The sequence below is a fragment of the Musca autumnalis genome, unplaced genomic scaffold (assembly GCF_047663935.1).
Source record: "Musca autumnalis isolate F117 unplaced genomic scaffold, ASM4766393v1 scaffold_2, whole genome shotgun sequence".
In the NCBI taxonomy this organism is placed as follows: Eukaryota; Metazoa; Arthropoda; class Insecta; order Diptera; family Muscidae; genus Musca; species Musca autumnalis.
In genome coordinates this window covers 113,215,994-113,241,576 of record NW_027411755.1, presented here as the reverse complement: position 1 = coordinate 113,241,576, position 25,583 = coordinate 113,215,994, and the positions used below count along the sequence as shown (strand labels likewise).

At 34.5% G+C, this 25,583-nt stretch overlaps 1 protein-coding gene across 1 annotated transcript in view; it reads left to right on the top strand.

Moving 5' to 3' along the window:
• Nucleotides 1–24,564, top strand: part of LOC141393036 (uncharacterized) — a 28,646-nt gene extending 4,082 nt beyond the window's left edge. The window contains exons 2-7 of the mRNA XM_073965980.1: nt 22,128–22,295; nt 22,369–22,744; nt 22,989–23,230; nt 23,288–23,452; nt 23,514–23,993; nt 24,056–24,564. Of these exons, the coding sequence (XP_073822081.1) occupies nt 22,128–22,295; nt 22,369–22,744; nt 22,989–23,230; nt 23,288–23,452; nt 23,514–23,993; nt 24,056–24,492 (1,868 nt within the window). The 3' untranslated portion in view covers nt 24,493–24,564. The remainder of the gene's footprint in view (nt 1–22,127; nt 22,296–22,368; nt 22,745–22,988; nt 23,231–23,287; nt 23,453–23,513; nt 23,994–24,055) is intronic.
• Nucleotides 24,565–25,583: the final 1,019 nt, after the last annotated feature.

Sequence of the window (25,583 nt, the reverse complement as noted above, 5' to 3'; positions counted from 1 at the left end):
AAGTATGGACCAAGTCTGTTACTGCCTTCGAAAGTTATCGTAAGCACCATTTTAGCGAAAAGCTTGTTGAACAAAATTCTACTTTGTTTAGAAATATCTAAAATCACAATATATGCTTTGAAATTTATATATGTGTCAAATTATGAAAATTGTAAAAATATTTTTTCATTCTAATAAAACTTTTGAACTGTGAACATTACAATAGGTTATGGGCCTACAGTTTTCACATTACATACAAGGATAAAAGGAAGACTTTCGCAACTAAAAGGATTACGATGGGCGACAACAATAAGTTCTTTGGAATTGAAAAGCTTAACCAAGATAATTATTATAATTGGAACTTTAAACTTAAAACGTATTTGATAAAGGAAGATCTTTGGTCTGTCATAGAGTCTCCCACACCAGAAGAATCTGAGATTTGGAAGAAACGCGATAAAGAGGCATTTGCCATTATAAGTTTATGTGTAGAAGATAATCAGTTGATACACATTCGGAACGAAAAAAGCTCAAGAGGGGCATGGAATAGTTTGAAGGCTCAGCATGAACGGGTAACATTAAGTTCAAAGGTTACGCTAATGAGAAAGATATGTAATATGCATATGAGCGAAGGGGAAAACATGCAATCACATATAAATACCATGATGGAGTTATTCGATAAATTGCAAGCTATTGGATCTCAAAGCATAACGGAAGACTGGAAAGTATCAATGCTACTGAGCAGCCTCCCATCCAGCTATGATGGCTTAATTACAGCACTAGAGGTAAGACCTGACAAAGATCTTTCAATTGACATGGTGAAAAGCAAATTAATGGAAGAATACCACAAGAGATGTGAGCGTGATATTCCACATGAAATGTCAGTCCTAAAAAGCTTCAAAAATCCGAAGAAATTTGATTTAAAAACATGTTATTTTTGCAAGAAACCTGGCCATATTAAATCTGAATGTGTGAAGTATCAAGAGTGGTGCAGGAAAAACAGAAAATATGCCAATGTAAGTGAATGTATGCAAGAAAATCAAGAGACCGAATACGTTTTGATGACAGCAAATAAAGAAGACGATGACACTGTGTGGATTATAGACTCTGGAGCAAGTTGTCACATTTCAAGAAACCAAAAATTATTCAATCAACTGGATTTCAACGACCAATCTCAGACAATAAGTGTAGCAAATGGAAGTCGGTCTCAATCCAAAGGAAAAGGTGTATGCAAAATAAGAACGGACTCAGCCATCCTAAGTATTAGTGATGTTTATTTTGTGCCTGACTTTAATTCTAACTTGCTTTCAGTAAGAAAGATTACTGAGAAAGGGTACAAAGTCAGTTTTTTTGAGAAAGAATGTGTAATACTGAAAGATTCTAAAATCATTTGCAAAGCAGTTCTTAAGAATGGTTTATATGTTCTAAATTCTGATTCTGAAAAAGCTCTGTCCGTTGATGATTGTAATAAAGGTTGTATACACTATTGGCATCGTGTTCTTGGTCATCACAATGAAGCGGATATTCGAAAATTAAAGAGAGAAGATTTAGCAGATGATTTACAAATTGGTATTTGCAATAAACATGATGCACCTTGCGAGGTGTGTTTACAAGGCAAAATGGTCAGAACATCATTCCCGAAGGAAAGCCTAAGCCGATCGAAAAGCTGTTTTGATCTAATTCATTCTGATGTTTGTGGCGCAATATATCCTGCGACTTATAGTGGTTATAAGTACTTTATAACTCTAATAGATGACTATAGTAGATATTGCACTGTATATCTTTTGAAGACAAAAGATGAAGTCTATTACAAAATAGTAGAGTTTTGGAATACAGTACGAAATCAGACCGGCAATTTCCCAAAGGCTATTAGGTCAGATAGAAGAGGAGAATATATAAATCAAAAATTGAAGACGTTCTTAAATACATGTGGTACAGTAATTCAATATACAGTTCCATATAGCCCCCAACAAAATGGGGTTGCAGAACGAAAGAATCGCACTTTAATGGAGATGGTAAAATGCATGTTGGTTGATTCAAAACTCAATAAAGCCATTTGGGGAGAGGCATTAATGACGGCAAATTACATTCAGAATCGATTGCCTTCACGAAGTGTTGCAACAACACCATATGAATTGAAGTTCAAAAGGAAACCAAGTTTGAAAAATTTGCATACATTTGGTTGTTACTGTTATGTGCATGTACCAAAAGAAAAAAGGAGAAAATTGGATGCTAAATCAAGCCGAAAGATATTTGTCGGATATTACCCCAATTCTAAGGGTTTCAGAATTCTTGATCCGAGTAGTAACAAAATTGAAATTTCACGGGATGTTACATTTTTAAATAAGGAACTGATCAGTGATGGCGTATCTTCAAATCAATCTCATAGTTTAGTACTTTTGCCATATAGTCTCAAAGAGGAATGTAAAAATCAAGAAAAAAGTAGTGTTGTCAATAACTTAGAAAGTGTGGATCTTTTGGAAGATGAAGATAATGACCCTGAGGAGACAATTGAAAATGATAACACAGAACTTGAAGAATTGAGTGAAAATATCGAACATATATCAGATTCCAATGAAAATTTTGAAGATGCCATACAAAGTCCAATTCCAGAAAGAAGAATATCGAGTCGCGCTAATAAAGGAGTCTTACCTCAAAGATATCAAATAAATTCGGCCATTATCACGAAAGAACCAAGTAATTTTAATGAGGCCATTTCAATTAAGGAGGAGAAAGCTCAATGGATATCAGCCATGAAAGAAGAACTGGCTTCAATATATGAAAATGGTACGTGGATTCTCGTCGACCTTCCTCCAGGTAGAAATGCTATTGGATGTAAATGGGTTTTTAAAAAAAAGACAAATGAAAAGGGCGAAGTTGAACGATTTTAGGCTCGGTTAGTAGCTCAAGGATATAATCAAAAATTTGGCATAGACTACGATGAAGTATTTGTTCCCGTTGTTAGACATACAACATCAAGAATTTTATTTTCAATAGCAGGAAAGAATCAAATGCATTTATATCACTTTGACGTGAAGACCGCTTTTTTGAATGGTGATTTACATGAAACGATTTATATGAAACAACCGCCTGGATTCCAATCAAGAGATGAACCAAATAAAGTATGCTTGCTTAAGAAAAGTCTGTATGGTCTGAAACAAGCGGCTCGTTCGTGGAACCAATGCTTTCATACGGCATTAATAGAATACGGTTTTCAACAAAGTGCTATAGATCCATGTTTATATACAAATATTTGCGGAGAAAATATTCAATACCTTTTGGTTTATGTCGATGACATAATAGTAGCAAGTAAAAATATTGAATTTATCGAAGAAGTATTCAAGAAGCTAAGTAGTAAATTTCTTATAACAAATTTGGGAGCGATCAAACATTATCTAGGAATGCAAGTAGTTCGTAACAAAGATGGAAGTTACATGTTAAATCAAGAAAGCTATATAATAAAGATAGTGAATAATTTCGGACTTAGAGATACAAAGTACTCAGATATTCCTCTAAATCCAGCTTACAACAGAACATCAGAGGCAGAAAAACTTCTGGACAATAAAATGTATCAACGAGCAATTGGATGTCTCTTATATATTGCGACCAATACAAGACCTGACATTGCAGCAAGTGTGGCAATTCTTTCTCAAAAGGTGAATGGACCAACTACCGAAGATTGGAACGAAGTGAAACGTATTATAAAGTATTTGAAGGGGACAGCAAAACTATTTTTAAAACTTAGCAGTGTTTTGGAAAATGATCAATTACACGGATACGTCGATGCTGATTGGGCAGAGAATAAGATTGATCGAAAATCTCATAGTGGCTATGTTTTTTATCTGAATGGAGGAATAATTAGTTGGTCTTGTCGAAAACAATCAAGTGTGTCTTTATCGACTGCAGAGGCAGAGTATATTGCTTTGGTTGAAGGATGTAAAGAGGCTAAGTGGATTCATGGCCTTTTAACAGAAATGTGTTTTAGTGTCATTACTCCTATCACTATATACGAAGACAATCAAAGCTGTATCAAGATGGTTTTTAATGAGAAATTCAATGCAAGATCAAAACATATAGATATTAAATACAATTTTGTGAAAGATTATTGTAATCAAAATTTTGTAAATCTGAAATATTGCCCAACTGAAGAAATGGTAGCCGATTTGTTAACAAAGCCTTTACCAAGAAATCGGCTGCAATACTTAAGATCTTTGATTGGACTTCTAAACAAAGAGGAGGAGTGTTGAACAAATTTCTACTTTGTTTAGAAATATCTAAAATCACAATATATGCTTTGAAATTTATATATGTGTCAAATTATGAAAATTGTAAAAATATTTTTTCATTCTAATAAAGCTTTTGAACTGTGAACATTACAATAAAGCTTTGAACTTTTTCTCAAGAAGTATAGACTTGCTCCTGAAAAAAACTTGTACCGTCGTAATGGGGGCGAGAGGAGGTCTTAAACCGCGCTTTTCCGGAATTTTGTATGGTAAGGAACCGAAGGAGTGGATCGAAATAGTCCATATTCGAACTTAATCTATGCCTGGTGAAAAAATAACGATGTGCAAAGTATTGATCAAATCGGTTAGTCCCTTCGAGAGTTATCCTGCGCATAATATTTGCCACTTTTGTGGGGGTTTATGTCTGAAAAATCCCACAAAAAACCTATAAAGGAATTTCTCATAATTTTCAAAAATATAAAGTTTTTTTTTTGTTTTGTTCATTCAATATTTATTTTGAAAATTATGAGAAATTCCTTTATAGGTTTTTGTGGGGTTTTTCAGATATAAACCACTATAACTTAGCCATTTGTTAACCGATTTAAAACAATAATACCTTATTCAAAAGACATTATTCACCCCTTTAAAAGGAAGAAGGATCAAAAGAAATCCGTTGTGAAAAAAATAAGATATACCCTTTTTAATTTGAAAATGTAAGAAACCCAGATTTTCACTACTTTTACCGTTACAAAAAAATTAAACGAAGTGACCCAAACGAAATAAAGGCATTGTCGTTGTCCATGGATCCCAACACGATATAATTTTGCATCAGAACACTTGAATATTTTTCGGGTCAAATTTTGTAGCACAATGTCATTTATCGACATTTTCCGAAAAGTTTGCACATTCTTAAGGCCAGAACTGCCTGAAAGAGCGTTCCAATGCTTTTGCGATGTATTAGAGAGTTTTCAATTACTATCTTGGCTACAATGTTTGTCTTTGTGTTGGATCGAAAATCTCAATGGTTTGGCTGTTATATGCCAAAATATCAAAAAAAACGTCAATAAAAAACTTAAAGTCAAAATCGGGAGGCTCGATTTTCACGGTAGATATAGGGTCCAGTAGACTTTTTTGCTCAGTTCAACCCCAGGAATCAGAAACGCGAAGGGCCCATTAGGGTTTTTAAATCGCCCCGGCCTACTGTGTATATTGAAACAACTTTTTTGCCAAAAAACGTATGTATTTAGGGGGTTTAAACATTTTTGGGCGACTGAACCGACAAATATGTTGATTAGGATTAGGATTTTGCGTAGGAGATACTAAAAGGAATGGATCGACATTGACCATTATGGAAGTGGATCTCCAGCCACTACATATGGTGCCTATGGGGTTTCTAACCCTTCGGCCTGTTGGCTCAAGAAGTATGGACTTGCCCCTGAAAAAAACTTTTACCATCGTAATTGAAGCAGCGAATGCAAGATGCTTCTACAAAAATCAAAGTGATTCGATATCAGGTCTTAAAGTTAACTTATCCGAAATTTTGTGTGGGAGGTACCGGATGGAGTGGACAAATATAGTCCATATTTGAACCTGATCTATATCTGTTAGATATATTAGGATGTATAAAGTATGGACCAATTCGGCCACTCCCTTCAAGAGTTACCGTACGAACAATTTCTCCGAACATTTTTGAACTTTTTTGGGGGAGGTACCTGAAGGAGTGGACCGATATGGCTTGTCTTCAAACTTAAACTATGTTTGGACAAAATATTACTAAGGCCAAATGTTGGACCGAATCGGCAGATCCCTTCTAGAGTTATCTTGCGCTACAACCACATCACACGGTGTCATAGGGGTTTTTGCAACTTTCATGCTATTTTCTCAAGAAGTATGGACTTGCCCCTAATAAAACTTGTACCGTCGTATTGGGAGCAGTGAATACAACTTGCTAAAACAAAAATCAAAGCGAATCGAGAGATGGCCCTAAACTGAACTTTTCCGAAATTTTGTGTGGGAGGTAGGAGTGGACCTATATAGCCCATCTTCGAACTTAAACTAAGTTTGGGCAAAATATTACGAAAGCCAAAATTTGATCCGAATCGGTTCATCCGTTCGAGAGTTATCGTGCGCTCCAGCCAGCCAGACAGACAGACATACAGACGGACGGACATTGCTCAATCGACTCCAAATTGTCTGAAACACATTTCGTCCAAATATACTTGGGGTCTAAAACCATTATTTCGATGATGCACATTTTGCCCGTATGAAAGTGTATATACCCTCGTTAGCATAAATGCTGAGGGTATGAAAATATATAGAAACGTAGTTGAACGCTTCTCTTAGTTGTGAAATAAAACAAATTTTACTCAAAGTTGACATCATCAGTGGGGAATCGGCATCTGGAATCAAATGATTATGTAATAAATAAATATGGATATACCATATTTCAAATATACATATTTATGTAATTACCAATATTAAATGCGATTTCTTCCTTGTCCAATAAAATAATTCCATTCAACTTTTCGATTCAATTATAAAATGTATTGGGTATTTAATTTACTAAAAACACAATTTCTTTAAGAAAACACATAACACTGATTTATTCACTCACTTTACCGTCTTGACGCTACGCTGGCAACTAAAACACTGAAGAAAGAAAAAACAAAATAATTCATACCATTTCTTCTTATCCTCATCGCCTGCTACGTTGGTTAACAACAACAAAACAAGAAACACACGAGTTTGAAGCATACACGCCATCAAAGCACCAAAGCCCCCTTCTTCGCTTCTACGTCTTCTATTATACAATACACACAACTCTTTATTATAAAACAGCATTCCGCAGCCGCGAGAGCACTGTTATTACTCTCGTTGACAAATATCCTCTCTCCACCCATGAAAAATATGTTCTAACATAAAAAATATGTTTTACCCAAACATATCAAGTTGAGATATGTTACAAAATGTTGCAAACATATATTTGTTTGCAACCGGTCCCAAACATATATTTGTTTGGATCCAAACATATTTCTAACATAAATTTTTCTGCGTGTGTATACCACTTGCAAATACAAATACGATGGGCACTTGTTTTACTCTTTACTCACAAGTAATGGTATTGATGCTTAGTGAGTGTTTTTGCGGTGGTGGATAAATTCTTAAGTGCAAGTAACCACTTGTATTATAAAGCATAAGACTTAAAATCACTTGTGTGTACTTAAGTGGCTTACGGATGCATGTGTCTTATTGATTATCTCTGGTATTCACACCCACCTTGCACGCTCAAGGCCGTGGGTTCGATTCCCCGATTTCAACGGTGCACAGTGCGAATATGGGAACTTTAGTGGAATTTTACTCAAATATTAAAGTACATAGAACTAATGAGCTTCTTGTTAAATTCCATGGATAAGTATCCCATGACTAATGCCTCATATTCAGTTTGCGATTTACCCCGCGAAACAACTAGAAATGCAGTTTAAAGTTGCACTTATGTTTTACAATATTTATATGTTTAAAAAATTGCTTCTAGCTTGGCATAAGTAATAGAGTCATACAAGCAAATGTTAAGTTAGTTGATTATAGATTTTTGTCGCTGTTATCATTCTTGACAATTTTTTAATTATTTGGCGTTTATAGAGATGTAATATCTACTTTAGTTTGGTTGCAATTCGTTCCCCAAAAATGTGATTTTTTTAAAAGTCTACTAAATTTTTCTTTTTAAAATCTTTGGAGGTTTTTAAAGGTGTTTCAGTGAGTTGCAGAATAAATCGCACTTTTCTGAGAGGTAGGATATTTGCCTTTGGGCAAACCAAAAAATAGCTGCAGATTTGAGAAATATGCGACTTTTTTTAGAAAGCCTTTTGAATATTCATATTTCGACATGGACTCCATCTGCACCCCTTTAAGAATTTCTAGTTCGTAAATTACTTTTAATTTGTAATTTTATAACAACAATTTTGCATATGTAAACTCTTTTGTTTTGGAAGGAAACTATCAGCCCTATTCCTTTACGTGCAAGAATATTCAAGTTTTACCATTTTTTTACTCGAAAAGCGTTTCCTTACTTCAATGAACATACAGTTGATATGAGAGTAATTCACAACTTTGACTACTTTTACCACTTAAAAAAGTAAAGGAGCAGATCAATTGTTTATGCGTTGTTAATTTTATTTTCATTCATTTACCAAAAGCAAATTTCATAAAAGTGTTTTGTTCTTGTTTCTTGACACCACGTTATTTTATTTTCCATGCATTAGCATTGCCAAAAGTCGTTTTTGTACCATACTACCGTATATATTTTAAAGGTCCCGTTACGTTTTATCTGTGTGGCAAAACCAAATCATTAGTTGCTCTGTTGCTGTGCAAAATAGTTGTAAAATTTATTTCATATGATTAATGAAAACAACATATCAACAAAGAATGGCGTATTAATGGCAACAATTTAGTATAGGCAAAAAAAAAAAACAAGATCCAAATAGCTGGGATCTATCGAAATGATGAACTCTGATAATTCTGTTGTACTACTATCTATTTTAATTGATATGTTATTTCATTTAAGTACTAAAGGGTGTTTTTTTAAGCCCGATAGAACTTGAAATTTTAAAAAATAACACAAAAAATTAAATTGTAATCAATTTTTTTTTTATTCGAAAGATCAATACGTTACATTAACATTTGAAAATGATTTCGGGCATATGGGCACCGCGGCTGTTCTTGACGAAGTGCATTCTCGACGTCCAATTTTTGGCCACTTTTTCGAGCACTGCTGGCCGTATGTCACGAATAACACGAACAATGCTGGCCTCCAAGGCATCAATTGTTGCTGGTTTATCAGCATAAACCAGTGACTTCACGTAGCCCCACAGGAAATAATCGAGAGGTGTCAAATCGCACGACCTTGGAGGCCATTTGACAGGTCCACTTCTCGAAATCAACTTATCGCCAAATTTTGATTTCAATAAGTCGATGGTTGCGTTCGCCGTATGGCATGTAGCGCCATCCTGTTGAAACCACATCTCCTCCGGATCAATGTCATCCATATTTTCAAACAAAAAATCATTGTTCATGGTGCGGTAACGATCTCCATCGACCATAACACGAGCTCCGGCCTCATTTTTGAAGAAATAAGGTCCGATGATGCCACCAGCGTGAAAACCGCACCATACGGTGCATTTTTCTGGATGTAATGGAGTCTGTAGGGTCTCTTGTGGATTGGTCTCACTCCATATGCGGCAATTTTGCTTATTAACAAACCCGTTAAGCCAAAAATGCGCTTCATCGCTGAACACAATTTTGCGATAAAACAACGGGTCATTTGCCAAATGCTCTAGAGCGAATCGACGACTGATTTTCAAAGTAAATTTGGATAATTTCGTAGCGTTGTTCAAGCGTGAGTCTATTCATGATGATTTGTCAGAGTATACTGAAACAAATAAAAAAAATGGGACCGAAGTTAGTATTTTTTCGTACACTTGGGTATAAAATTATGCTTGGTTTACATTCGGCATCTTTCGTCATTTCGAAGGCGTTTCGTGATTTCGCACGAAATCAGGCAAAATTTACCATGATTTCGCATATAAAAATAAAATCATCTCATTTCGTGATTTCGGCGAAATCGACATAGAAACCACAGTACACCAATACCTTGATTTGCGTTAATGATTGGTTCCGACGCAAATTAAAACAACGCAAATCAAAACACATGTTTCCACATGTTTTGAATAATGTCTTCACAAAATTCAAATCCACAAATACTAGTTTTTAATAACGCAAACCGAAAAAATCGATTATTTTTTGCTTAACAAAAATCGAAACAACGTAAATCGAGGTATTAGTGTACCCATGGAATACAACCCTGTTTTTGCCTAAAAAAAGTACAAAAAGTTGAAACACATTTTACGTATCACAATAAACAAGGTAGATGGCGAATTGCTGCAACAACAAATTTTTAATATCAACATTTTGTAAACAAAGTGGAAAAAATAAAATTACTTTGTTACAATGTTAATTCTTCATTGTGTCCCTGTATTTTTTTGTCGTAAAATTAGCAAACGAGCGAAATGTCAAATAACACTTTCCTATATATATTTCTTAAAACAGTGCGGGAACGGAAAAATGACAGAAATTGCAAAAAACTCTAGCAGAAATGCCAAAATCAACGTATCAGGCAATCATATGCCACCAAACAAGCTGCAAGTTTCTACTCGGCTACATTTGTATAGAAGAAAATATTTAGTCCGGGAACGCATTTCTAGCAAAAAAAAACGGGAAAAAATAGTGTAAGTACTAAGTAAGTACAAGGTCTAGAACACAACTTTACCAATCAAAAGTTCTAATTATGATGCTTCAACGATAAAATAATATTTTATTTGTACATTTGTTAGTATTATACAATAATTATTACATATGTTGTTATACCCAATTTTACGATGATTTTCGAAATAAAGCAATAAATTTCTATAGTTTTAACGGTAAATTAGATTTGAAAAAAATTGTCTTGAAAATTCATGCTTGATCAGCTACACAAATGGATTTGCCTTGATTATTGGATATGTTTAAAATCAACAAGACATAAGTATAAACCACGGGGTGTATTTCAGGATTTCGTGAAATTCAGTGGACTTCGGAGCATAAGTATAAACCAGCTTTTATCCCTTTACATCAAACCTATATACCAACCATGATGCTCATTGCCAGCTCTATATGTTTCCCTACCATATCTTAAGCTCTAATTTTAGAATTCGAATTTTGCCCCTACATATTACTACATAATACCTAATTTAGAACGATTTTGTACATTTAGTATATTTCGACGCCTCCAAACAATAGTATGCTAAGTCGACTTAGCATGTTTTTACATTTTTATATTTAACGTCCTTTAACTTAAATTCTGTCAAATTTTGGTAATGATCGGACAATCCGAACAGAAGTTATAAACAAATATTTACTTAGCATAGTACTGAACGTCAAAGAAATTTCCAAACTTTTAGAGCTTGTCCTGCAAAACTCGCTTTTCAGAATTAGCAAACTATTGTCTGGAGGTGTCGAACGTCCTTTAACTTAAATTCTGTCTAATTTCGGTAATGATCGGTCAATCCGAACAGAAGTTATAAACAAATATTGACTTAGCATAGTACTGAAGTTCAAAAAAATTTCCAAACTTTGAGAGCTTCTCCTGCAAAACTCACTTTTTAGAATTAGCATACTATTATTTGGAGGTGTCGATTTATGGAAATTATTATCAAACAACCTCCATATACCGACCCTGCGCACCAACACCGAAACTGACACCAAATAAAAATTGAGTACCATTTAGTACTTTTCGTATATATGTGGTACGTATTTCCACAACCAAATTCGAATCTTAACCCTACATGAAAACACCTAAATTAATACCTTATTTCCGAAACTAGGTTTAATGCCGATAAGACATCGATATTTAATACCCTTTCAAAACTCGAAATAGAACGATACAGTCATTCAAAAGGGCTAGTGCATGTAGTACATTCCATTTTTGGTGGTGGAGCAAATTTTGTGGGGGGGGGGTTAAATTTTTTGTATGGGGAATTTTTTGACGTGGTAAGGGGTGTCAATTTTGGGTGGGGACAATTTTTTGGAAGAGGGGCAATTTTGGTGGGTAGGGGATACTTGTCCCCCACTTTCCCGCCTTCAACTTGCTTCCCTCTCAATTTCAATTTGTCGCCCTCAACTTCCCCTCCCTCAACATGTCTCCCCTCAACTTCACCACCTCAACTTCACCGCTAGGGTGTCCAAAACCGAAACCGGTTAGCCGGTTTTGAGTTATTAAACCGAGTTTTCGACAAAAACGTCTTGTTCGGTTAACCGAAAAAACCGGTTATTTGTGTCGGTTAACCGGTTTTAAAAAAATAGTAATATTTTTAATATTAAATTAAAATTGAATTCTTGAAAGTAAACTAAACTTAACTAACACAAGGTGGGGCAAAGTTGTAAATGTCAGATACCTAAAAATTTGAAAAATAGTTTGTGTAAAATTTATACGAAATATCACAAAGTAGTTTGAATAACGTTACTCATACGTTTTTGAATTAATACAGTAAACTAAAAACTCGACAAATTTAAGGTTGTAACAGGTAACGATAACAAAATGCATGTTTGATTCCGGCACGATACTTTGAGGTTCTCAACGCCTCCCCCTCTTTACTTAATAAAATGTACACTTAATTCTTTTGGTACACTATTTTATATATGTAAGGGGTTTTACTATTCTTAGAGCACAATTTTAATTTTAATTTTGCTGTCTCACTTCGAGGATAAATATCAAATAACAGAGATATTATGAGATAATTATATAACAACGAAGTCGTTAATCTTAATTTACCCTTTTCCGCACATTTTTAATCAAATATTTATCAATTATGAGCAATTTTGCACCTATTTCACAAAACCGGTCGAACCCGATTAACCGGTTCTGAAAAATTTTGAAACCCGAAAAACCGGTTTTTGAAATAATTGAAAATTTGGTTAACCGAAAACCGTTTTGTTTGGAAAAATCGATTTTTTTGGACACCCTATTCAATGCCCTCTACTTGTCCCCCATCAACTTCACCGCCCACAACTTTTCCCCCATCAACATGTCCCTAGGACAATTCGAATTCAAATTCGTTAGAATTACTACCAAACTCCTGTCGTCGTAGAAAATGTTTGTTTGCTTGAAAACAAAAACAAGTAAAAAGGTATCAGTCGGCCTTTGCAACAGAGATATACCCTCAGGCTTTGTGAATTGTATTTATGAGGTTTTCAAAATATTGGACATTTTTGTACGTTCAAACTTGGACTTGGATGTAAAGCTGAAAAAATTTGCGGGGGAGGTACCTAAACGAATACACCGACATTGTTCATTTTGGAATTGGGTCTTATTTTTGGGAGTCATTCCTCTCTATAGATATCGAGCCGACCTGTCATTTCAGTTAGTCACCATATTTAGAGCATTTGGACAATTATATCAGGAAACATAATATTACTCTAAACAGGGCCACTAGGAGTACAATTGGTAAAAATTTCCAAAGGATTCTCGAACAAACCCTTAACTGCACAAAAATGTTGAGCATTTGTGTGGGTGGTACCCCAATGAGTGGACCTATAGGACCCACTTTTGAACATAAACTAAGTTTGGGCAAAATATTTTGAGATCCAAAGTTTGGATCAAATTGGTTGCTCCGTTTAAGAGATATCGCGCGTACCATTATAGCGAATATTTTCGAACTTTTGTGGGGAGGTACCGGAAGGAGTGGATCTATTCGCACCACCTTCGAATTTCATCTAATATTCGAAGAAATAATACGATATACAATATGTGAACCAACGCAGAATTCGGTTTGAGATTTGTCGTGCGCACCAGCTACTACACTTTCTGGCCGTAGGGTTTTTTACAACTTTCGGGTCATGATCTCAAGAAGTATGGACTTGCCACTCAGAAAATTTGTACCGTCGTAATAAGGGCTTTGAGCGCAACATGTTGCAAGAAAACTCAAAGTGATTCGAGAGCAGATCTTAAAGTGAACAAATCCGAAATTTTGTGTGGGAGGTACCCGAACGAGTTGGCATATATAGTCCATATTCTAACCGGATCTATGTCTCGTAGAAACATTACGATGTGCAAAGTATGGACCAAATCGGTTACTACCTTCGAGAGTAATCGTGCGCACTATTTTAGCGAAAAGTTTTGAACTTTTGTGGGGAGTAGTACGAAGGAGTGGACCGATGTGGCCCATCTTACAACTTGTTTTAATTTTGCGCAAAATATTACGACTTTCACATTTTTACCGAATCGGTTAATCCGTTCGAGAGTTATCGTACGCTCCATCCGCTACACATGGTGCCAGGTTTTTACATCCTTCGGGCCATTTTCTCAGAAAGTATGGACCTGCCCCTGAAAAAACTTATACCGTCGTAATGGGGCGAACATTTTTTAACTTCTGTGGGGAGGTACCAGACGAGTGGACCGATGTGGCCCATCTTCGAATTTAAACTAAGTTTGGACAAAATATTACGAAAGCCAAATTGGTTAATCCGTTCGAGAGTTATCGTGTGCTCCAGCCAGCCAGACGGGCGGACATTTGTTAAATCGACCCCAAACTGTCTGAAACGTATTTCGTCCAAACATAGTATGGTATGGGGTCTAAACCCATTATTTTGTTGAGGCACATTTTGCGCGCATGAAAGGGTATGTATCCTCGTTAGCATAAATGCTGAGGGTATAAAGAATAAAACTTTTTGTCAGAAAAAAAACAGAAGTTTGATAGTAGATCTAACGAATAAGACGATTAGTGAAACATAGCATTTTTCTACGTATTTCCAAAACCAACTTCATATTTCATTCCTATATACCAAATTTCAGAATCACCCTTCTATTTCTACACCAAATATCAAATTTAGTACCACTTAGTACTTTCCGTACACTCAAGTGTTAATGTTCAAAACCTCCTCCATATCTCAACCCTACACACAGTGATCCTACTTCTACTCCTACATCCAATACCAAAGTTAGTACCTTTCGTATTTGCAAATGACAATACAAAATTTAGGAATTCCACTTCTATTCTTACACCCAATTATTTTTTTTAACATTTAGTACCTTTCATACCCTTGTAGTACGCATTTTCCAAACAAACTCCATGTATTTATTCTTAATTGCTTCATTTGTACACTAAATATCAAATTTAGTACCATTTAAAACTTTATGTACACATAATTACTAAATTCTGAAATCTCATCTTTTCTATATATATAAATGAGCTTGGTGATAAGTGATTGACTGACTGACTGACTCATCATCAACGCCCAGCCAAAACGGCTAAAGCTAGGAGCTTGAAATTTTACCAGTGGGTCACTGTTGATGCAAATGTGCGAGATAAGGCGGGGTTTTAGAAAATTCGTCCTGGAACCACAAAAAATAACAACAACAAAAATCCTTATTTTTCATTACTATTACGTACTTATTTACTTAGTTGGCCCTCTGCAAGACATGTGTCAAATTAACAATGCTATAACTTCTTGATATCGTAAGAGATCACACATAATTTCAAATTTTGTAGTTTACTTCTAGGCGCACTTATTTTTATCGTAAACCACTAAATAATAGAAAGACAATTACGCAAAAAATACAAACCGATCCTGACTTTGTTTTCACATAACAGGTGTCGCACAAAAGATTTTCATTCGTTAAAATCCAGTTAGAAAAAATGATTACAAACGATGAATTTGTAAAAATTTTGATTTTCAATTTAAAATTAAAACAAAAATTCTTTCAATAAATAATGTTGGGTTTGTTGAACAAATGAGTTGCTGTTGAAGACAACATTAGGGGAATAAATTCAGAAATCGGCCAGAAATAACAACTACTAAAAACTGTATGGACCTGACTTTTTGGTAATAACTTAATATTTGCAAATCAATGAAAGTGCAATAAAATTGTGCATATTACCACGATTTATTTGCAATTAAGAATTTTACCGTATATGGAGATGTACAGTCATAACTATTCAATTTCAAAATCTGTAATTTGAAGAAATCGCTAAATAATTAATGAAATCAATAATAGGCCCAAAGATTGGTTCTGTAATTGAAAACGATTTTGGAGTATGTGTGTTACGTGAAAAAGGCAGAAAAGTATTACATAACAAGTATTCATCACGAAGGGTTAGGAAAAAGTTCTCTCCTCGCAAAATATAAAGGAACGAATCACATTTGCTACTAAGAAGATTTCAAGCCCGTTAAAGTACTTTGATGACGTTATATTTTCAGATGAGATGAAAATTATGTTGCACTATTACGACGGAACCCAAAAAATATGGCGCAACCCTCTCACAGCTCTGGAAAATGAAAATTCAATACATACTGTAAAGTTCGGAGAACTGTAAGTTATGGTATGGGCATAGACAAATGAAGTGTATAGACAAAGGATTACTCATGTTGAGTGCTGTCAACAGACTCAAACCAAAATACTCAACATTTTTCGAAGTAGATTTTTGAGAAAAATTGCAAGATTTTCTATTACATCTGAGTATGTAGATTTCGTCAAAAACTAACCAATACAGTTTTTGTTAGAACAAAATGTTTTTAAAATTGTGTTTTTAATTGAGTTGTTCTGAAAACGAAATCGATGTTAACAAATGAATCGTATAGACAAAGGATTACTCATTCGATTTGTTCCTAGGTTTTACCATTTTTGAGATATAGAAGTTCAGGTCACAGTTTTAGGTTTTTTGTTAGGTTTTCGCGAGTTTGCTTGAAAACGGCAAGTATTGTCAAAATGGGACTAAAAAAATGTGAAAAGCTGTGAAAATTTCGTAATTTTTTCCTGGGTTGTACCATTTTTGCGACACATAAGTAAAAGTAGAGAAATTGCAGTCATGACATTGTTTCATATGGAGACGATACAGTCAGTGAATTTTCCTAATCTGAACATCTATATCTCAAAAATGGTAAAACCTACGATAATATCATAAAACACAATTTTGTAGACAATTTTCACTACTACAACATTTTATTCCATTTTGATAGGGCGCGAAAACCTAAAAAACCCAAAAAAATGTGAACTTTGACCGTGATTTATTTAAGAAGCGCTCAGGCGATTTTTTTATTCCCAGGTGTAAGCTCCTTTCATTTAATGTTGGTTCAAGAGCACCGCATCATGTTATATGCTGTTAACCGACCCAAACAAAAATACTCAACGTTTTTCGAAGGCGATTTAGAAAAATGCAATATTTTCATTTATACATTTATCTGAGGATGTAGATTTCTTGAGGAGCTTGAAATTTTACCAGTGGGTCACTGTTGATGTAAATGTGCGAGATAAGGCCGGGTTTTAGAAAATTCGTCCTGGAACCACAAAAATAACAACAACAAAAATCCTTATATTTTGCTATTATATACCGTAAAAATATTATATACCGTAAATTATCACAAATAATTTCAAATTTTGTAGTTTACTTCTAGGCGCAGGTTTTATCGTATCATTTTATCGTAAACCACTTAATTATAAAACCACATTAGAAGTTTTTCTTCCGTTTCAACAGATGTCGCAATTGTATAGTACTAACGTAATGTAAGCAGTGAAAACCAACCGATCCAGATTTACGTGTCTGGAGTAATTTTGTTTTCACTTAACAGATGTCGCACAACAGATTTTCTTTTTTAAACAAAAAAAATATTACCAACGAATTTGGAAAATTTTGATTTTTAATTTAAGATTAAAACAAAATTTAGTTAAATAATGTTAAGTTTTTTACTGTTTAAAATATCATTAAGGCAATAAAATCAGTCAGATTCACGATTTGTTTGCATTTAAGAATTTTTATGGCGTTCTTGGTATATAGAAATGTAGAGTCTATAACTTTTCGTCACTAAGGGCCTGCTCATGTATGTCGATAAGAAAATGAATGCGCAAGAAAAACTACCAAATTTGAGTGTGTTTTTCAAATTTGTGTTTTGTTTTGAAGCAAAAGCAAAGGCAATAATATTTACAAAACTAAAGTTTGGGTGTGTTTCATGCGCACACATTTTCGTTTCGAAATACATAAACAGGGGGTAAATAATTTAGGAAATCAATAATATACCACAAACCAGAATCAAATTTTGGTTTTGTAATTGAAAACGATTTTGGAATATGTGCGTTACGTGAAAAAGCCAGAAAAGCATTATCACGAATGGATAGGAAACACCACTGCTCTCCCCGTAAAATATAGGGAAACGAATTTTCTACAGAGAAGATTTCAAGCCCTTTAAAGTACTTTGATGACGTTATATTTTCTAATGAGACGAACATTATGTTGTATTATTACGAGGGGACCCAAAAAGTATGGCGCAACCATCTTACAACCCTGGAAAATAAAAATGTAATACATACTGAAAACTTCGGAGAACTGTAAGTTATGGTACTGGCGTAGACAAACGAAATGTATAGACAAAAGATTACTTATGCTGTGCGCTGTCAACAGACTCAAACCAAAATACTGAATATTTTTCGAAGGCGATTATTGAGAAAAATTGCAAGATTTTATTTTACATTTTTATCCGAGGATGTAGATGCCGTCAAAAACTAACTTTATAGAATTGTATTTATTGTAGTTTTAATTGAGTTGTTCGATGTTAAGAAGATTGTTTAGAGCATTACTTTGTCTATATGTACATTTAATTTGTCTATGACAAAGGGTTGTATATGAAGCAATGGCATTAGGTAAAATAAGTTTTCTGAGGTTTATTTGAAGATCTTCTACAACTTATTTAACGACAACGTCAAAATTGTGGAAAAACACCCTCCACTAATATACGAAACTTAATAAAGATCAATGGGAAAAATACCAATAAATTATGACATTTCGAAATGTATTTTTTCATATCGTGTAAAGTATCCTTACCTATGCATATAACTTACATTTAAAATTATTGTTCAGTGAGAAACAAATTTGTGTTTTGAATGATGGTTAATGAATTACTATAATATATTTGATTTCTAAGACGATCCGAAATCAAATTCGTTCGAATTACTACCAAACGCCTTCCGGTGTAGAAAATGGTTGTTCGACTGAAACAAAACGTATCTCAGGTAGCAGTTTGAACACATTTGTATTCGTATCGTCTTAACGAAACTGTTCATACATCTCAGGTGGCAATAGCAATATTAAGCATCACAAGTAGTGCAATTGCAAAACGATTGAAGACCAGACTATAAACCGGATTATGGCGGTCTTAAACTCGAGTTGTTTCCGTGCTGTATGAAGGGTTTGATTTTTATTTGTTTTGCAAGATGACCCACGGTGATATATAAAGTTGGGGAAGTTGGTGTTTTAATAAAAAATGTGAGTTTTTCTTTTGTGTTGTGGTGAATCTATGTTAACGTTATGTAATGGTGAAATTTCCACAAATTTTGCACGTTTTTACGTTCATTAGTAGGATTCTGTAACTCATTTTTTCTGTTATCGATAATTGTCGGTAAAATTAAAATGCTTATAATTCCGATAATTAACGAATTTTTTCGGTAAGTTAACGAAGAATAAAAAGTAGTCGCTAGGCTCTAGCGACACAAACAGTGATGTCAACTTTTCTTAATGTTTTTAGTCATAATTTTGCTATTTAATTTTACCGATTTTTGCCGGTAACAGCAAAAATTACTTACAGAATCCCACTACAGGTTTGTGTAGCCTCAAATTACTCGACTTCGAAAATAATTAATACAGTTTTCTAAAAAATTAATTTATATTTTGTATATGATTAAATTCTCAATAATACTACACAAAGATAAACAAAAATACATCATAAGACCTCTGCCCCCTATTAACTATTTGACAATATGTCTGTCCGTGTACTCGATAATTTGTAATAATTAGTACAAATGTTAATTAGTACAAATTTTTTCGAAACATTTGTAGTTTGGTATGAAGGACATATGTTACTAATTTTTACAGTAAAACACAAAAATTCCACTTATATTAGTTGGTAGTGCGAGGCTCAATATTTACCACATAGACACGCGGTTTCCTGTAGGGTTAATGTAGCGGAAGCGTCCATTTTTACGTTATAGACTCATTCAATAAATTTTGCTGCAAATTAAGTATAGTACACATTGGCAATCAAAACTGAGAGTCATCGAGGTCTATTTCGTGAATATCAAAGCCTAACTGAAATTTTTTTTGTAATATCTAAATAACACCGTATATATTGTTTTAAAAGGTTTTTCGCTAAATAAAAGTTGTTATTTTCCGGAAAATTGTCCTAAAAGTACGTTGGCTGTCATTTTTGTTTGATAGTGTGTACTCCCCTTTAAGCGGGGTACACACGATCAGTTTTGACTGTCAGTCTTGCTCAAGTAATCGGTTGCTTGCCAGTGTTTATTTTTGTCAGTCATCATTCAACCACAAAATATTTTGTGGTTGCTCGATAGTTTGACGTTTATCGATATTTCCGAAAAATCGACAGTCAAAACTGATCGTGTGTACCCCGCTTCAGAATATAGGGTTTTCGGAATATGTACAAAATATTTTCAATACACGTTGGTATAGCCCTCATTTAACCATACCGGCCGTTAGGATACATTTTCCTAAGTATTTTGTTGTAATTTGGCATTTGTTGTTCTTTGTAGATAGAAAGCCTCTGTGCGAAATATTAGCAACATAGGTTTAGGTTTTGAAGTATTTTAAAGTTTAAAGACAAAACTTTCAATCGACTTTGATCCATCATCATACCATCAATTTTATACAGAATGTCTTACATTAAGTTCAGGTTGTCACTGCATTTCTATTTTTACCGTTTCATTTGCGAGAGGATTCTTAGTATCACAGAAATCATCATTTGCAATGATTAGTAGATTAATTTTTTCAATTTCACTGTCGCTTTAAATTTCCACTTTTTTTGCATTTCTGATTTTAAGAGTAAAATATAACTGTGTTGTAAAATATTAAGAATGATAGATTTGTGCATACCGTTTGTTCCTTACAAAAAATTGTGAAACAAAAGTGCAACTTTTAAATGCATTTTTAAGGCGTTGCAGACAGAGAAGCACGCTCAATTTTTACTAAAGGGTAGAGTTTTTTATAATTAGTGTTTTCGCGGTACGAATATTACTAAATGTTAATTAACATTAAAGTGCTGGTATTAACTAACAAAGAAATCATTTTTTTTGTGCCTTCAAAAAATACAATTCCATAAGATGCGAAGGGAAGGAGGAAGGGGGAGACATATTTGCTTACATTGTAGACATTAGCTTCGTTCCAGTACTTTTTAATAGTAAAACTCGTAAAAGAGAGAACTACAAAAAATTTGTTCTCACACACAAGTTTTTTGAAATAGTTCGGGAACGGAAAATGGAAAATACGTCAAAAAAAGTGGAACAAATGTCAAAGTCGGCGTATCAGCAAATCAGACGCCGGCAACCATGTTACTATTTTTTTACTCGCCCAAATTTGTCGTGTAAAAAGTTTTTAAAGAGAGCGTCATTCAGCGCCATTTTTGTTTAAAGAGAAGTGAACATTTTACAACTTTTTTGTGTACGGGAACGCTTTTTCGAGTAAAATGTGTAAAAGTCGTAAAAATTGTAAAAACTTTTTAGTTCTGGAACACAGCTATTAATTTTTGGAGATAAGTCGATTTACGTCAAACTATATCGCGAACGATTCGATTTATGTAGTTCTTTTTGAAAACTACATACTTGATTTTTAGAAAAATATAAATAGTAACACTCTTAACTGTCGTAAGTAGCATTACTGGCTTTTATTTTGGTAAAAAAAGTTGTAAATGGGAAATGGAGACATTATATTCTGAATTTTGGTCAACTTATTTATTATCCTGCTTTATACCATGGGGATTTTCCGCTAACGAAGTAGCGGACATATGCTAGTACTCTATATATTAACAGTGAACTTAATACGAAAATTCTGAATCCCAGATCCAATCCAATAACAAAATGTACCAAATTTTGTACCATTTAGCACTTTTCGTACAAAGAAGTATTAATTTACAGAACTCCCTCCATATCTTAATCCTACATACCATCAATAAATAACCTTATCACCTAACTCCAAATTGTACCAAAATCAGTACCATATGGTACTTCTCATACACATTTCCAAAACCACCTCCTTATATCAACCATACTTTTCAAGCTTGATTCTCATTCCAATTTTCAAGCTTTTAGCTCTATCCATTCACATAAATGGTACCAAATTTAACACATTTTAGTACTTTTTGTACATTTTAGTACATCATTCACTCATAGATCCTCATTCCAAATTTAAAACCGGTTCGACCAATACAAATATTACCATATTTACCCTCCTATTACCAAAATCCCAGCCTTATCTGACACATTCGGACCGAGAGTGACCCTCACATAAAATTTCAGATTTGCATTTATATTTTAATGTTATATTTAACAAAATTTTTCCACAGAAAAAGGATGCTCAAGACATGAACTTGAAGTACCTGAGAATGGACGTTTACAGTTTGAATCCGAACTAAAGGCTATTCTCTACTGTATGGACAGTTATATTGTAGCAGGAAATCGTCACACATATTGTAATGGAACACATTGGGACCGTCCGCTTGGTACATGCCGAAGTAAGTAGATATACATTCATATCTATGTATTTTATTCTGTTACATTATTAACAGGTTGTTTATATTCTTACAGAACGAACCGGTCAAGTGTCTCACGAATGTGATTTTGAAACAGACGATGTTTGTGGTTGGACATATGAGCCCATGGAGAATTATGAATGGAAACGTGTTGCTGCTGCCAATGCTTTTACATCTTTTAAAACGGGTCCTCGTACCGATCACACTACCATGACGCGTAACGGCGGTCATTATATGTTAATGGAAACTTTGATTCGTCAGGATATGCCAGTAACGTTGACGTCACCAATTTACGACAGGGAACTTTCCCTGAAGACGGCATGTTGTTTCCAGTTTCACTATTATATGTATGGAGCAGGTGTAGGTGACTTACTGGTTGTTGTAAAGCCATTGTCTATGAGTTTGGATGACATTTTGCTTAGTCATGATGAGTATGTTGTTTTCAAAAAATATATAAAACACGTAAATGAAATATCGTCCACAATTTATATTGGAAATAGTTCAAATACGACTCGGGTATTTAACATAAACCACCAATGCCAAAAAAACCTAAAAAGGGACTATATATCTAAGCAATATATGGACGATATTTCATTTGACAAAGGGAAGAGCTCAAATTATATTTTCTTTGATTTAGCCTCATGTATTCTATCTCTTTTTTAAATCTATTTGAAGGCAGTCTACTTTTATTAAATTTGAGAGAAATGGAAATCAAAGCAACACCTGGAATGAGGCACACTTCTCTATTGAGGAGCTGGATGAAGATTTCCAAATCGTTTTTGTAGCCAAATCCGGCCGAAATCACCTGAGCGACATAGCAGTGGACGATGTGCGTCTGATGACGGGTGACGATTGTAAAGCCCTGGACAAGAGCAACGACGAAACACTGTCAAATGAAGAATATGAGACAACCACTTGTATGTAACCTATCATATATTTGATATAATTTTTCTCCATAACTCATTGAGTTACAGATGAGTCCATATATGATATGCAGTCATGTGCTAATCGCTGTTTTAAAAGCGATGGAATGGGAATATTTCGTCTAGCGGGTGTTCTTAATGGGCTGTGCAGTTGTACAGCTGACTGTGAGGGATTTGATACTTGTTGTCCCGATTTCAAGGCCATATGTCTTACAGGTCGGTACTAATGAACATATATTGAAATACCTTTTTAATATTACTTGCAAATTATGTTTAGAATTGTTTGAAGAGACTACTGAGGAAACATCTCAGAATGGAAAGGGTACACAAGTTATTACAAGTACAACAACACCTGCAACAACTCAATCCACGACTATACGCCCAACTTCAACTACTACACAAATTGTGCCAACAACAAGAACTACTACCACTACAACTAGTACTACATTGAAACCTACAACGACTACTATAATTACGACAATTCCTACTACTACCACAACTACTACTACCAGAACAACCCCTACATCTACAACCGCAAAACCGACAACAACAACTACAAAAACAACACCATCCACAACTACAAGAAAAACTACAACATCTACCACAACAACAACAACTACTACCAGAAAGCCTACTCGGGCAACGACTAGGGCTACTAAAGCTACCACCCAAACAAGTTCTACATCTACAACAACCGTTCGCCCCACAACATCAACAACTTCTACTCAGCGTATGGAAACTTCTGAAAAGCCCATTGGTAAACTAAAAGAGTCTAATATAGCTAGGATCAGACACTGCTAAACTATTTTCTAATTTCAGTTAAAACATCAACGAAAAAATCTTTTATTGCACCAAAATCAAAAACCTATTTGATTGACAATACATCGCAGGAAAAAAATTCACATCATGGTCCTACAATATTATTGTGGATTTTTGTTGCAACAATAATTATAATCATAGTAGGTTTAGCGTATCGGAGATTCGGCGATAGTGCCGTTGCCTGGTATATGATTCGTTTCAGTAACAGAAGCTGTGGAGATGATGGTGCAGCTGTAGCTACAACATATAATGGTACCGCTCAAACAGCCGAAAACAAAAGTGGGAAAAATAAGAGAACTAAACCCAAAAAGAAATCCAATGTACATTCGAGTGATTTCACTCGTCCCCTTGTCGATGATGATGATGATTATGACGATATCGATGAAAATTGGACTACTAACGGAAGTATAGTTTTAAAAGAAAATACCGAGCTTTAATACACATGTATTTATATAATTAAGTGAAATCATAAATATGTTTAATAAATTTTAAACTTGCAAAATCCAAAACCGCACTGATCAGGGATGGAAAATTCTTTTTTCAGTACCATTTCATTATAAAAAGTACCGAAGTACCCCCGCGGTTAATTCAATATAATTTCACATACTAACACATGCAACTAAAAATGCAAAATTCACTAGTGTTGGGCAATCTCGTTCATTAAGCGGATCGATCTTTTTCATTCCGTTCACCAAAAAGATCCGGATCTTTCACTTCGTTCGTTGGCTCTTTTTCGTTCAACAATACATTTGACTGTGTTATTTTCTTTTGAAGTCGTTCGTTCTCTGCTGCATATGACTCCGTCGTTCTTTTCACCGAATCGTTCTTTTGAAAATGTTCGTTCACGAATGACACATTGTGTGCTAATGGGGGTGGTTTTGTTTCTGGATTTGATATGAAAGAACCAGATGAACGAATGATGCAAAAGAAAGATATGACCGAGATGTGCTGTTACTGAGCGAGAGTAGCTCTCTGAATCATTGTTTGTTTTGTGTGGACATTTGTGCTGCTTGACTGCAAAACCAATGCATTTGTTTTTTTTTGCTTGCTTGTGTGCTTGTGTGTATGCAAAGCTAATGGTGGTGGTTTTGTTTTATAAGCAGCAATGACTCGGTCATCGGGGATCTAAATGAACGATATAAAAGAATGAGCTGGATACGGATCCGTTAGTTCTTTTCACGGAATCGTTCCTTTGAACCGGTTCGTTCATGAACGACACAACTCTAAAATTCACACTTTGCTTCCAAGATAAAAAAATTGTATATATGGTAAAAAACAAAATTTTTTCCAATCGATGAATCCGAGTTTCACCCATTCAGAATTCGCGAACTGTTAACATATTCTATATAGTAAGACTGAAATTCTTAAAAATTAAGTGTTTTAGGAGGGATCCCATAATGTCGAAAAAATGGGTAAAAGGTCGTTGAAGCCAACAAGTTTTTTACGTTCCCTTCCGATTTCTGGCTTAACCTCAGATTTCATAGACCTACATATGCTCAAAGAGGGAGTCACAGAATACTCCAAGGGC